We start from the raw sequence: 13206 nt of genomic DNA on the forward strand, positions 1-13206 counted from the left end.
AGTCTAGAGAGAGAAGAGGGAAAACGAGACGGGCCAGGCAGGCGCACGGAGGAGCGCTCGGTGCAAGCTGGAATCCGCGGGAGGCGAGGCGGCAGAGGTGAGCAGCCGCGCGGGAACCGAGCCGGAACCCGCGCCGCCTCGCGCTCGCTGCCGCCGATACCCGCGGGAATCCTGGCCCGCAGGCAGCCGCACTGAGGTGGGAGGAAGTGAGGGGCTGAGCAGCTTCTTGGAGCCCGAGCGCCTCCCGGAGCCCGCAGTTCCCGCCGCCCGGGTGGGATGCGGACAGGAATTCAGCTTGCGTGGAATATGGGGCCGGTCGGGCTCCGAGTCTCCAGCGCTGGGGGAAAGCGGGGCCCACGCAGCCAGGACCAGAGGGGGTGCGGTCCCAGTGCCACCCCCGCGCCACTCCCCACGTGGCGGCCGCGCCCCCGGGGCGTGAATGTGTACGCGGACGGTAGGGGGGCTGTGAATGAAGCCCCAGCGGCCAATCAGCACGGCCGGCGCGCGGGACCCCGGGAGCGAGGCCCAATGGCGAGCTCTGGGTGGCCGGGCCAGGCGGCAGGCGGGCACAGGGGGCGGGGGCCGAGGCCGGGGGGCGGGAGGCGGCTCCGCGGGCAGCCAATGGGCGGCGGGAGGGGTGGGGCTCCCGAGCGCCGAGCGGGTCCGGGCTTTAAGCCGGCGGAGCGCGGCGGCGGGGCCCGCAGACGGAGCGGAGCGGCGGCGGCGGCGCGGCGCAGGGCGCGGGGCGGCATGGCCACCACCGCGCAGTACCTGCCGCGGGGCCCCGGCGGTGGAGCCGGGGGTACAGGGCCGCTCATGCATCCGGACGCCGCGGCGGCAGCTGCCGCCGCGGCGGCCGCCGAGCGGCTACACGCGGGAGCCGCGTACCGCGAAGTGCAGAAGCTGATGCACCACGAGTGGCTGGGCGCGGGCGCGGGCCACCCCGTGGGCCTAGCGCACCCCCAGTGGCTACCCACCGGAGGAGGCGGCGGCGGCGACTGGGCCGGCGGCCCGCACCTGGAACACGGCAAGGCGGGCGGCGGTGGCACCGGCCGAGCCGACGACGGCGGCGGCGGCGGAGGTTTCCACGCGCGTCTGGTGCACCAGGGGGCGGCCCACGCGGGCGCGGCTTGGGCGCAGGGCGGCACAGCTCACCACTTGGGCCCGGCCATGTCGCCGTCACCCGGGGCTGGCGGGGGCCATCAACCCCAGCCGCTCGGGCTGTATGCGCAGGCGGCCTACCCAGGGGGCGGCGGCGGCGGCCTGGCCGGGATGCTGGCGGCAGGCGGTGGCGGCGCGGGGCCCGGCCTGCACCATGCCCTGCACGAGGACGGCCACGAGGCACAGCTGGAGCCATCGCCGCCGCCGCACCTGGGCGCCCACGGACACGCACACGGACATGCACATGCGGGCGGCCTGCACGCGGCGGCGGCGCACCTGCACCCGGGCGCGGGCGGCGGCGGCTCTTCGGTGGGAGAGCACTCCGACGAGGATGCGCCCAGCTCGGACGACCTGGAGCAGTTCGCCAAGCAGTTCAAGCAGCGGCGCATCAAGCTGGGCTTCACACAGGCCGACGTGGGGCTGGCGCTGGGCACACTGTACGGTAACGTGTTCTCGCAGACCACCATCTGCCGTTTCGAGGCCCTGCAGCTGAGCTTCAAGAACATGTGCAAGCTCAAGCCGCTGCTCAACAAGTGGCTGGAGGAGACCGACTCGTCCAGCGGCAGCCCCACCAACCTGGACAAGATCGCGGCGCAGGGCCGCAAGCGCAAGAAGCGCACGTCCATCGAGGTGGGAGTCAAAGGCGCGCTCGAGAGCCACTTCCTCAAGTGCCCCAAGCCCTCTGCCCACGAGATCACAGGCCTGGCCGACAGCCTGCAGCTGGAGAAGGAGGTGGTGCGCGTCTGGTTCTGCAACCGGCGGCAGAAAGAGAAGCGCATGACCCCCGCGGCGGGCGCCGGCCACCCGCCCATGGACGACGTATACGCGCCCGGGGAGCTGGGGCCGGGCGGGGGCGGCGCGTCGCCGCCCTCCGCACCCCAGCCACCCCCGCCAGCCGCGCTGCACCACCACCACCACCACACACTGCCGGGCTCTGTGCAGTGACCCTGCCGGCTGGGTCCCTGCCGGCGCGCGGCAAGGCGCGGGCGCGCAGAACGTCCGCGCGGCCTGGACTCTTTTTGTTCGGTTGCTTTGGATTTTACAAAAAGCCCAGAAACTTTCGAACAAAACCAAACACCCGGACGACCCTCTCCGGCAAGCGGCGAAGACGGCCGATAGGCTGTGTCGCCTGAGCCCCGGGAGAAAGAAGCAAGATCCAGAACGCGCCAACTCACCCTGGGCATCCTGCCCGCCGCCTGCTCCCTGCCCCCATCCCCTCGACGACCCCCGCCCCTGCCCCCCTGGGCTGTTCGGGGCCGGATCCCGGCAGCGGTCTCCCCACAGCGACAGGTAATGCGGTGCGGGGTTAGGGATTCCCCGGGAGAGAGGACGTAGAGAGGAGAGCTCCCCATCCCTCTCCCCGGGGCAGACTCCCGAGCCTGCGGGTCAAGGGTGCGGGGGCTGTCACTTTATTCGCTCCACGCCTCTTCTCTCCCGTAAGGATGCGACCCACCCCATCCCTTCCCCTTTCTTCGGGCTTGGTTTTTTACGATTTTTATTTATTTGTGGAGCCTCTCGGCTTCTGGGGTCCTTCTAACTCCGCCCGCGCCCTTAATTTAAATCGCTGTATACTGTATTTATCGGGGCCCCGGAGGGGAGGCCGCGAGAGCCGCGTCTGTGTATAAAAGCAGGAAATAGCCAAAGCTTTAATCTAGCCTAATTTATTTTTCCTCTTCTCTTTTCCCTAACGCTCCCCTCTCAAAAAAAAGCAAAACAAAAAAAAGCAAAAAAAAAAACTAACAAAAAAAATTCGAGTGTTCATTTTTCGTTTCGTTTCATCCGAGCCTCGGCTCGGTTCCCGGCCTCGCCGGAGGGGTCTGCGCTCCCACACGCACTCGGGTGGGAAGGGGTTTCTGCCCGGCTGCAGACTAACCACCGAACCGCTGGGGCCCCCGCTCCCCGCGGGGCCCTGCCCTCCTGGCCATAACAAACGAAACTTGGAAAAGTTGGAGATATTTTTTAACCAGCTGTAGAAATAAGCCGTTCCCTGAGAACCTTCTGCCTGATTCCCTGCAGCTTCCCTCTGCTCCCTTTCCAGCCCCCCCGGAATGTGGGATGCTGGGGGAGGCCGGGAGAGAAATTCCCCAAGTTTGGGGTGAGGTGGGAACCATGTAAATATGTGAGATATGTACACACTGGCGGGGAAAAGAAACATTTTGTGCTTGGATTTTATTTTTGGTTTTCTGGGTTGTCCTCCCTCCCCATCCTAAAGGATTTTGTACACCCAACTAATCCGAAAAAGATATTTTAATATGATTTCCTGATTTCTGACCCATCTCTATTTATTTTCTGGATGTGTTTGGAGCTTCCCCCTTCTCCATTTCTTCTTCTGTTAAGGTTTGAATTTAAATTTTGTTATTTTATTTTTATTATTTTTCGGAACAATGTTTTGGTGCATTCTCTTTGTATCTTTATTGCAAAAAATAATGTAGACTGGGAAGTTCCCTTTATATTTATGTTATAGTAAATATTTTATTACTCACATAAACTTGTACCCCAGGGCTGTGTCCTGTCCTCTTTACTCCTAGGGCTGGGGCGGTTTTTGGTTGAAGCCATGGGATGCCCTTTCTCTCTTCCCACAAAGATCTGGCCTCACTATTTCAGGCCAGTTTTAGGACACCCTATTACTTGGGCAACAGTTGGACCCCTTCCTGGGGTGCCTCAGACTAGGGAAGATAAAGCTGTTTCATGTACCCCTCCCATAAATAGATCCTCAGATCAGACCCTGGGAAGTAAACCCCAGACACCACCCAGAACTTGGTCAGCCATTAGTCAGGTACAACCCTACTGTTCTTCCCAGCCAAGGAAGAAGCCCACCTTGGCCTTGACCAATACCCTAACCCATAACTTTGGTTCCGCTTTGCACCCCATGTGTGGGGCCCGGATGAATTTTGCCATTCCAGGTCCTGGCACAGCTGGAAGCCTGGTCAGGCCCCACCATTCTATCCCAATTAACTACCGTTCCCATTCCACCATAACCAAATGATACTCAAGCCTACCTGGATCCTCTGGGCATTCTGGCAGCTTAGACTGAGGTTCATTTGGTGGTCCTGCAGGACTGAGTGAGTCTAGGAGGGAGCCTTGCCTCTTTGGTTGGGCAAAACCAGTCCTACCTTTCTGCGGACAATCCGCCTGCCCCTATTTCTCTTGGAAAGCACAATTGTGCCACCAAAAGGACCCGACATATCTCCAAGGGTGGATGTCAAGAACCTTACCCCCACCACCACAGGGAGCCAAGCATATGCTGGTGAGAGGAAGAACTCCGTGACTGTGCAGTGTGACCTGGCAGGGGAGACCATAGAGACATTGCCCTCTCAAGCACTGAGCTGTCACATCCCCTCAGAGAGTCAGGGTAGCTGGGAGCAGACCTGGGTTCAGGCCCAAAGCCCAAGACCTCCTGTGTCCCGGTGGAGATCTTATTTTTCCCCTTAAAACAACTTCCTGTTTGCTTCATCCAGGCGCTCTTTTCTTCTCAGGAAAAATTACAAAAGGTTTCTCATACTCTTCTGGGAGCCAAAGCTGGAAGGCAAAGTCGTTTGGCTAGGGAGAAAGTTGTGTCCCTCGTGAAGGGCTATGTGGGACCTGCCATGCCTGGGAGGGTGCCCAAGTCCAGGCCTGTGAGAGGCCTTGGCTATAGCCAATGGCATCAAGGATGCCCAGAGAGGTGTTCCCAGGCTCCTAAGTTGGTGGTCTCTGGGCAAGTTGAGACCTCAAGATGACTGTGCCAGGCTCAGTTTCCGGTGACTTTTGGGCTCTGCCCCTTAATCTTGGTGGGGAGGATTGCCTCTACAAATACAAAGCCTGCTGTGGTTTTCAAAGTGAGCCTCTCACTCCCCGCTTCTATTTCTTTTTCTTTTTCTTTTTTATTTTTTTAGCTCTGTCAGCCCAGCCTGGTGAACAAATAGCCTATAACTGGTACCGGTATCCCAGCCTTTCCTCATACTGGTGGGCCAGTGATACTCCCTGTACATCTTTAAGAAGAGGCTGGGGACTTGCTGGCCAGCAGGGTAATGGCATGTTCAGGAGCCACTGGCCACCCTACCTTGCCTCTCATTTCCTGTTTCACTAAGTACAAAACTTCGAAACCATCCCACACTCCTCCCTACGCCCTCTTTATTTCTCCATTTCTGGATTTGTCCCAGCCTCGGGGACCTGAAATGGAAGCAGATGAAGCTCAGGGCTCCCCGCCCCTACAGGCCCAGAGCCTCAGCAGGTTTTGAGGTGGGAAGATGGGGCCTTTCACTGGCCTCTGCCTGCAGCTGACACCAATTGATTGATTGATTTCCTAATTGTCTGCTTAATCCTGTACAAGAGGGTGGGTTTATTATTTAAGCAAGTCAACTCAAAAACAGCAAAACAATGCAGCTTCCCAAGAACCAGCAGCAGCTGAGGAGTAGAACAAAAAAGAAAAGGGAAAAAAAAAAAAAAAAAGCGGGCAAGGAGATGGAAGAAAATCTTCCACTTTGCAAGGATTTTGTTTAATGAGACACCAGCCTGGGATACCTACCCAGTGATCAACCCTTGGTGGCCAAAAGCCCCAGGGCTTCTTTCCCCAAACTCCAGCCCAGGATGACTGTAGGAACCTCAGCACCTTTAACTTTGTTAGGAGAAAACCAAAGGGAAAGAAATATTTCCCCTGGAGTTTTATTTCCTGGATAGAGCAGAGTTTAAGAAAGGCAGAGCGAGCCGTGGACTTGCCCGCCGATTCTTCATCCCATGTGGATGTATGTCTACCTGTTTGCTCCAGAAAGCCTCAGACTTCCTTTCGTTCAAGAGAGTCACACATCCCTAACACTGACCTCCCAAAAAAGCCTAAGCTTTCCCTAGGAAATTCGGGATTTTCTATTCCCATTTTCCTCTCCCCTTCACTGTTGAAGAAAATCATTTCCTGCAATCGGGCTGCCACAGGTTCTGGTAGCTCGAGAGGACTTTGTTCTCCCCATGGGAATCTCCGCATGTTGGTATAAGAATTTGTGTGTGTGTCACTGTGCATGCAAATCCATAGTTGATCCCAGAAGTAAGAGAAGAGAAAAGAAAATCCATGCTAACTGCAAATGATACTCTGAGCTGGAAGAACATTTGCAGGGTGAGGTTGGCCAGCCCTGGAAAAAAGAAAGGAGACCGTCATGGTCACATGTGGTCATTAAGGTAAACCCAGAAGGTACCCTGCCCTGAGCTTCAAGAATATTGACCTTCTCCCCCACCTCTTGCCCCAGGATGTTGCAATAGCCTACGTTGCATGGCGTAGTCCTACGCGATCATCGCTTGGCCCTATGACTTGATTGAATATCCACAGGACTAGCTGACCCCCCAGCACAGCTGCACACTTAGAATATTTAGCAGCTTCCCTTGGGAATGATCTGGACCTGCATGGAGGAGACTCAGTTCCCAGGGACCGACCCAGGGCTAGGCTGTCACCCTCCCAGGAACTTTCCTTAGTAGGCCTTGAGCTCCAGAAAAGAGACCTACCCTTGCAGAAGGTGGAGGAAGAGGAGTTTGTTATCTGGCCCAGCTGTTCCCCCTAAGCTCAGTCAAGAGGAGCTACCTCAGAGGCCTTGAACTTTGAAATGAAGGCCAGAGGTAGCTGGAGGAGCTGATCTGTCCTGCCTGTCATATTTGAAGGCCCTAGAATTAGTGTTTGACCAGCCATTCAGGGCTCCCACTTGCTGCCTCTGAGGACTCTATGTGTGAGGACTGCCCTCTATTGGTCCCTGGAATGGGATGTGGCAGCAGTCACTAGAGCCACTCTGAAGTGGAACCCCCAAATCAGCTTCAAGGCAGCCATTCCCTGGGGTGTTCCTGCTAAAGCAGAGGCAACATTAGCCCCGGAAGAAAGCTATCCTGCTTCACGCCGGCACACACTCACCCCGTCCTTCCTTTGCACCTACCGCCTGCCTCTTGGCACAATCATGCTCCTCACAGGCATTCCCAGCAGCCCTTCTCAGGGCCAGTTAAAACCCCAACCCAGGCCCTGCCAATTTGCTCACTCACACACATGCTTACACACCCATGGTCACTCCCACACCATTATGGCCATCCAGATCAATTTCCGGTCTTTGGCCCCGAGCTCTTGGGAGTTGCCAGGTACCTGGCACATGTGATATTTAATTAAGCACACACAACCATTCCGGGTAGCATTTAACCAGGTCCTCTCCTCTCAGGATTTCCAAGCACTTACCCCACAAACCGCTTTCCAAACACCCCTGCCCATCATTGTCCCAGCTCCTCCCAGATCTCTTTCTGCTCCTTTCAGATAATTTAAGTTAGGCTGTGTGTTTGTATGTATGCGTGATCTTATTTTTTAAACACACACCCCCACACGTACATATGCGTGTATATATACAAACACACGCAGCAATTAGATCTATCCATTCCACCATCGTCCTTCTTGTGCAGTAAAACCTCCGCCATGCACATGCCCCCACGTTGCCACGTGACGGTTCCAGCATGACCTAACCACGGGTCCTGATGCCTCCCATACACAGACATGCATGCAGGTACGGACTTTCACTCCCAGCTCCCTGGCGTTTCTCTAAGGGCATATCCTACCTCCTGCTCCCCATCCCTCCATTGCATCTGAGCGGGCTCTCCTCAGACGACCTAAGTACCAGGAGAGCTCTGCTCCAACCCTCACCTCGCGCCCCCACCACACACACACCAGTGGACACATCTCCCACCAAGCCTGACCAGGGTGGGTCTGGGTATTATTAGGCTGCAGAGACAGCACGGAGGCATATGGTCTCGTACACAAGAAATAATGTTCATGTTAAATCAGACCTCATGCATAATGCATGGTGCCTGATCTCACATTATTTTGGGTGTTCGTCAAAATCAGTGTTCTTTCTTGTGAGGGCTCCTGAAAAGAAGGGAAAAAGGCATTTGCTAATTACACCCACAGCCTGGACCCAGGGAGTCACGAGTGCCCCGGGAGCCTCCCTCTGCCCCACGTCCCCCACCAGTGGGTCCCGTCCCTCTATTCCACTCCGTCTTCCTGCACGGAAGGAGGGGTTGCCTCGGGTTTGTAGCAGGCGTAAGGCCCCGTGTTATTTTTATTTCTTTTCTCTCGGCTTTCTGTCCCCGGAGGGTTCTGGGGAATAGCAGTGGCTCTGTCGCTCTCACACCCGATTCATTTGCCGTTTTATGAACTCCCCGTTGATTCATCGCCTCCCTAAGTCAATGATTCACTCCTGATGGCTTTTCAGAAATCCTTCTTCAAAGGCTCCAGATTATTCAGCTTTGAACAGAAGCAAGAGCTGGAGCAGACCTGGACCCCGCACTGCTACTGCTTCAGTGGCCTGGAATGGAATACTGTCACCATCCTTGGGCTTTCCCTAGGGCTGGGCCAGCCTGGGGAGCACAGAATGCTCCCTCCACGCAGCAGCTGATGGAGCTAACCCAAGCAGCCTGTGCACACATCCATCGGGGGCAAGGCCCTGTTAGCCCCTGTGGGTCATCTGCCATCTCCCATTGTCACCTAAGTCCCTCGGGAAACTCTCCATGCCTCCAGGGAGGCAGAAAGCACAGGGAACATGGAGACAAATGGACCAAGGTACCAGTCCTGGCCCCACCTTTTTTCAGTTGTGTGTGTGACTTTAAGCCAGCTACTTACATTTCTGTGCCTCAGTTTCCTGGTATGGTGGCAATGGCAGTTCCCTTATGGTAGAGTTATTTTGAGAATTAAGTGGGATAATGGCATTTAGCATCAGCGATGAATGAATGAAAGCTATTTTATTGTGAGGCTTGGGCAGAGCATTGTGCAGAAACAAGTAAACAGGGAAGACCACCAGAATATAGTGAGCCTTGACGATGGACCCCACTCTGTCCAAGGCTCTCTGACATGATACTTACCTATCGTTCATTTTGCATTTTATTTTCACTATGTCATACTATATATTCTTATTTTATAGGTGAGAAGACAGGTACCCATGGAGTTTAAGTGATCTGACCAAGGAAGCAAGACCAGTTAACAATAGCAGCCGGGATAAAACCCATTTTATTTGATTCCTGGGTCCGTGGTTTTGTTTGGTTTGGGGTTTTGTTCATTTGGAGGACAGAGTGTTAGTTTGATTTGGTTTGGTACTAGGAATTGAACGCAGGGATGCTTTACCACTGAATACATCCGCAGACCTTTTTATTTTTTATTTTGAGACAGGGTTTTAGTCAGTTGCTAAGAGTCTTGCAGAGTTGCTGAGGCTGACTTTGAACTTTGGATCCTCCTGCCTCAGCCTCCCAAGTCACTGGGATTACAGGCGTGCACCACCAGGTCCTGCTCCACGTTCTCTTTCTACCCCTTACTACAGCGGCAGTCAATGCGTGGGTATTTTCCCAGTGAGCTACATTCAGGACTTGGTGAAACTGAGGGGAACTCAGGACTGGGCTAGGGAGAGAATCTGGGACCATGGATGCTGGAGGTAATTGACTAGATCTAACCCTCTCTCTACCACCCACAATCAGGTAAATCCCATGAAGTTCAAGGAAACTGGGTGACTTGCCTAGGATCATCAGAAGTCAGGAATCCCTCCTAATTTGTCCACTCCAAGCCTCCATACACTGAACGGTCACACACAGCAGCTTAGAATATGACCCTGGCAGCCACCCAGACAGGCACCTTGGCTGCACCACCTGTTAACCATGGGCCTTGTGGCAAGCTGCTTAAGCTCTTCATACCTCAGTTTCCTCATCTGTGAATGAAGACAACAGTAGCACCTGCCTGGTAGGATTGTCATGAGGACTAGATGAGAGATGATATATGTAAACACTTAGAAAAGAGCCTGGCACATTGTGAGTGCGCATTAAATGTTAGCCATAAAAATAATTTTATATGTGTAATATATATTATATTATTGCTGAGCTGAAGCAGTGGCAGAAGAAATAATGCCTAGTGCTTCTCCTACCCCCGCCTAGAATTGTTTCTCTTCATTCTCAAAACTACTCTGGAAAGGAAAGCTTGAGAGCTCTGTCCCCAATCCACAGATGAGGAAATGAGGCCCAAGGATGGTAAAGGGCTTGCCCAAGAAATCCCTGGGAAGTAGCCATAGGTGCAGCCTCTCAACCTGTTCCCACATATGCTTGTCTGTGGCACTTCCAGGCCCCCAAGAATGTGCACTGAGCCTCTTCTGCAAGCAAAGTCACCGTGCTGGGCTTTGTGGAGGCAGCCCCCAGAGGAACATGCAACGCCTCATAGCGGGTGGTGCCATTAAGCTGGGTCATGAAGAATGAGTGGGGATTTGCATGGGGGCTCCCGGCTTAGGGCCTGATTCCAAGAAGTCAAGTCACACAGCTCCAGAGCACTCAGACCCCACTCATTGCCCCTTCCTGAACTTTCACGCCCTTCCTTCCTTGCTCAGGACCCTTTCCCCAGTAGTCCCTGCCACACATTTGACACTAGCACAGAAGATTCAACTCAGGGTCAAGGGCCCTCAACCTTGTGGAGCTATCTACTGTATGACTAAATCCAACTGTAGGTTCCTTCAGGTCCCCATTGTGGGCTTCTACTCCAACCCTGCCTAGACATTGGCCATCAAACCATGCCATGGGTCAGCCCAACCTTGGGTACCTGAGTCCAGGATTCACTCCATAATTCATCCCAAATTGGGTCACTTGTCATCACTGGATCTCAAAATATGAAAGAGGCATTCCCTGACTCATTCATCTACCCATCCATCTTATACCCATCCACTCATTCATTCATCAACCCACCCACCCCTCATGCCACCACCCATTCATCCATCTGCCCACCCATCCACTCATCCATTCATCCATCCACCCTTCAACCATCTACTCAAGTGTCCAGTTATCCATCTACCATCCACTCATTCAATCATCCCATTGAAGAGTTGGGTCCCATGTCGAGCACACAGATAGGTAAAATCAGTCCCTCTGTCCTCAAAACACTCCTAGATTAGTCTCATTCCCTCCCTGCTTCTTGGCCATGTAAGGCAGGTATGTGAGTGCCCACATGCAAAATTGTTCGGAAGGAAACAATGAAGTCTATTGTTGTGTCTGAATCTCGTGTGTTGGAGTGCTAGGAACCCCCACACCCTACTCATGTTTCTCAGCGCCCCAGAGAAGGTGTAGCCCTTACGGCCTCTCAGGACCAGGACTCTCCTCATTTCTTACTGCAGGGATGCCAAGTGCTGACCTAAACTAGAAGGAGTCCAAGGAAGTGGAGGCGAGAAAGAGACTCACAAATAGAACTTGGCCATGACTGGAGAGCACCGCTGGAACTCTGTTTTCTATCAGAAACAACAGCGACATCACAGCACCAGGGAGATATGGGGCAATATTCTGGTCCCAGACCTGTTATTACCTGGATGTGTGACTTAGAGCATCCCTGTTGTTGCCCTGACCTCAATTTTCCCCACCAACTCCACATGAGGGGTGGTCTACGGGTCTTCCCACTTTTGAAGTTCTCGCTAGCCTTCCAGCCTGGGTGGGCCTGCCCCTCTGACAATAGGGCCTCTCTGACCAGCCCACACACGAGGAAGGGTAAGAGATGACGTGGTTGGCGTCCAGGGCCCTGAGTCCTCTGGCTATTCAACACCCCCTCCCCTGACACAAACAACCCTCAGTCGCCTCCCCCTCCAACCCCCCAGAATCTGGGCACAGCTGGGGCCTGCTATGCCCTGGCCACCCCATGAATCACCCCTCTATGGTCCCCAGGGGAGTGGTCTAGGGAGCATCCTACGCCCCATGAAGGGTGAGGGCCAGAATGGCAGCCCTCAAGCAGGCAGTGTCCACAGGAACAATGGGGGCCTGTGGCAACCAGCCGGAATGCAGCCATTGTCCTGCCCTGGCCCCCAACCCCAAGGCCTCAGGTCCCCAGGCCAGGCAGGCTGGCGTGGGTTGGTGCGTCAGGCCCTCGTGTGCCAGGGCCAGGGACACATGACCTGCAGCTTCCCCTCCCTGGGTAGGCAGGAGAGTAGGCTGATGGACCAGACCCTGCCTCCACACCCAGCCTTGCAAAGATCCTGCGCACAAGATGAGGAGATCAGGATGCAATCCCAGGAAGCTAAACCAGTCTCTAGCCCTCCATCCCTGGGGTACTTGGAGCAGACTCTCAGAGAAGGGGGCTAGCAGCTCTGAGACCCAAGCTATACATCACAGTGGGGAGGGGACCACATTAGAATAATGCAGGATTAGAGTGGGGTTGCTATAGCGACGTATTAGGGCAATACATCTAGGGAGCCCCAGCCCCTTGGTGATGTATGGCTCTGCTCAGCTGTGGGGAGCAGGGGGAGGGGACCTGTCCCATCCCTCTGAAAGAGAGCAGACACCAAACAGTCTCTTCATTGGAGGAGAACATCTGCCTTAGACTCCAAAAATAGGCATCTCAGAATCCTGTCAAGACGGGGAGAAATGCCCTGCCAACCTCTAGCATCCTGCTGTAGTCCATGTCCAATGAAGCCAAACTACCGGAAGCTGTTCATCCAAGAGAAGTTCTGACAGCACGTGTGGGGGCACCTGCGTTTGCCCTTCTCACTCAGAGGTCTCCCCATGCCAATGTCTGGGAATCCCACCCCCAAACTAGTCCAAAGTCTAGAAATTCCATCTCCCTCCACATACTCTCAAGTCCAGAATGGATGTGCAGGTGGTCCTAGTGAAGCGATTGGATGGGGCTCCCAGCAAAAGAAGACTCGTCAGGAAAACTTCACACAGCCAGATGCAGTGGTGCAGGCCTGTAATCCCAGCAAAGCCAGAGGCTGAGGCGGGAAGAACGAAAGTCTGAGGCCAGCCTCTGCAACTTTGTTAGATCCGATCTCAAAAGAAAAAAGGGGGGGGTGGCTCCTGGGGGTGTCGTTCAGTGGTAGAGTGCTTGCCTAGTATGGGCAATGCCCTGGGTATCACAAAAAAGGGGGAAAATAAATGAATCCTTCACTTAATATTTGTAATGATATGTGATGAAATCAGATTGTGGATTTCCTTGCAAATTGCCGTATCAAGTCTTTTGTACTATCTTGCCCATTATTCATGGTCCTGTTACCTCAACCCCTTGGGGACTTCAGGTGAAGTGTCTTGATGAGGGAGAAGGAAGGAGGACAGGTA

General features: G+C 54.8%; 1 protein-coding gene across 1 annotated transcript; it reads left to right on the top strand.

Moving 5' to 3' along the window:
• The first annotated feature begins 706 nt into the window (after positions 1 to 706).
• On the top strand, positions 707 to 3662 carry Pou3f1 (POU class 3 homeobox 1). Its single transcript, XM_047561657.1, has one exon. The coding sequence runs from the start codon at positions 751 to 753 to the stop codon at positions 2104 to 2106; it is 1356 nt and encodes a 451-aa protein (XP_047417613.1). The 5' UTR covers positions 707 to 750; the 3' UTR covers positions 2107 to 3662.
• The last annotated feature ends 9544 nt before the right edge of the window (positions 3663 to 13206 follow it).

This window comes from Sciurus carolinensis, chromosome 1 (assembly GCF_902686445.1).
Source record: "Sciurus carolinensis chromosome 1, mSciCar1.2, whole genome shotgun sequence".
Classification (NCBI taxonomy): domain Eukaryota; kingdom Metazoa; phylum Chordata; class Mammalia; order Rodentia; family Sciuridae; genus Sciurus; species Sciurus carolinensis.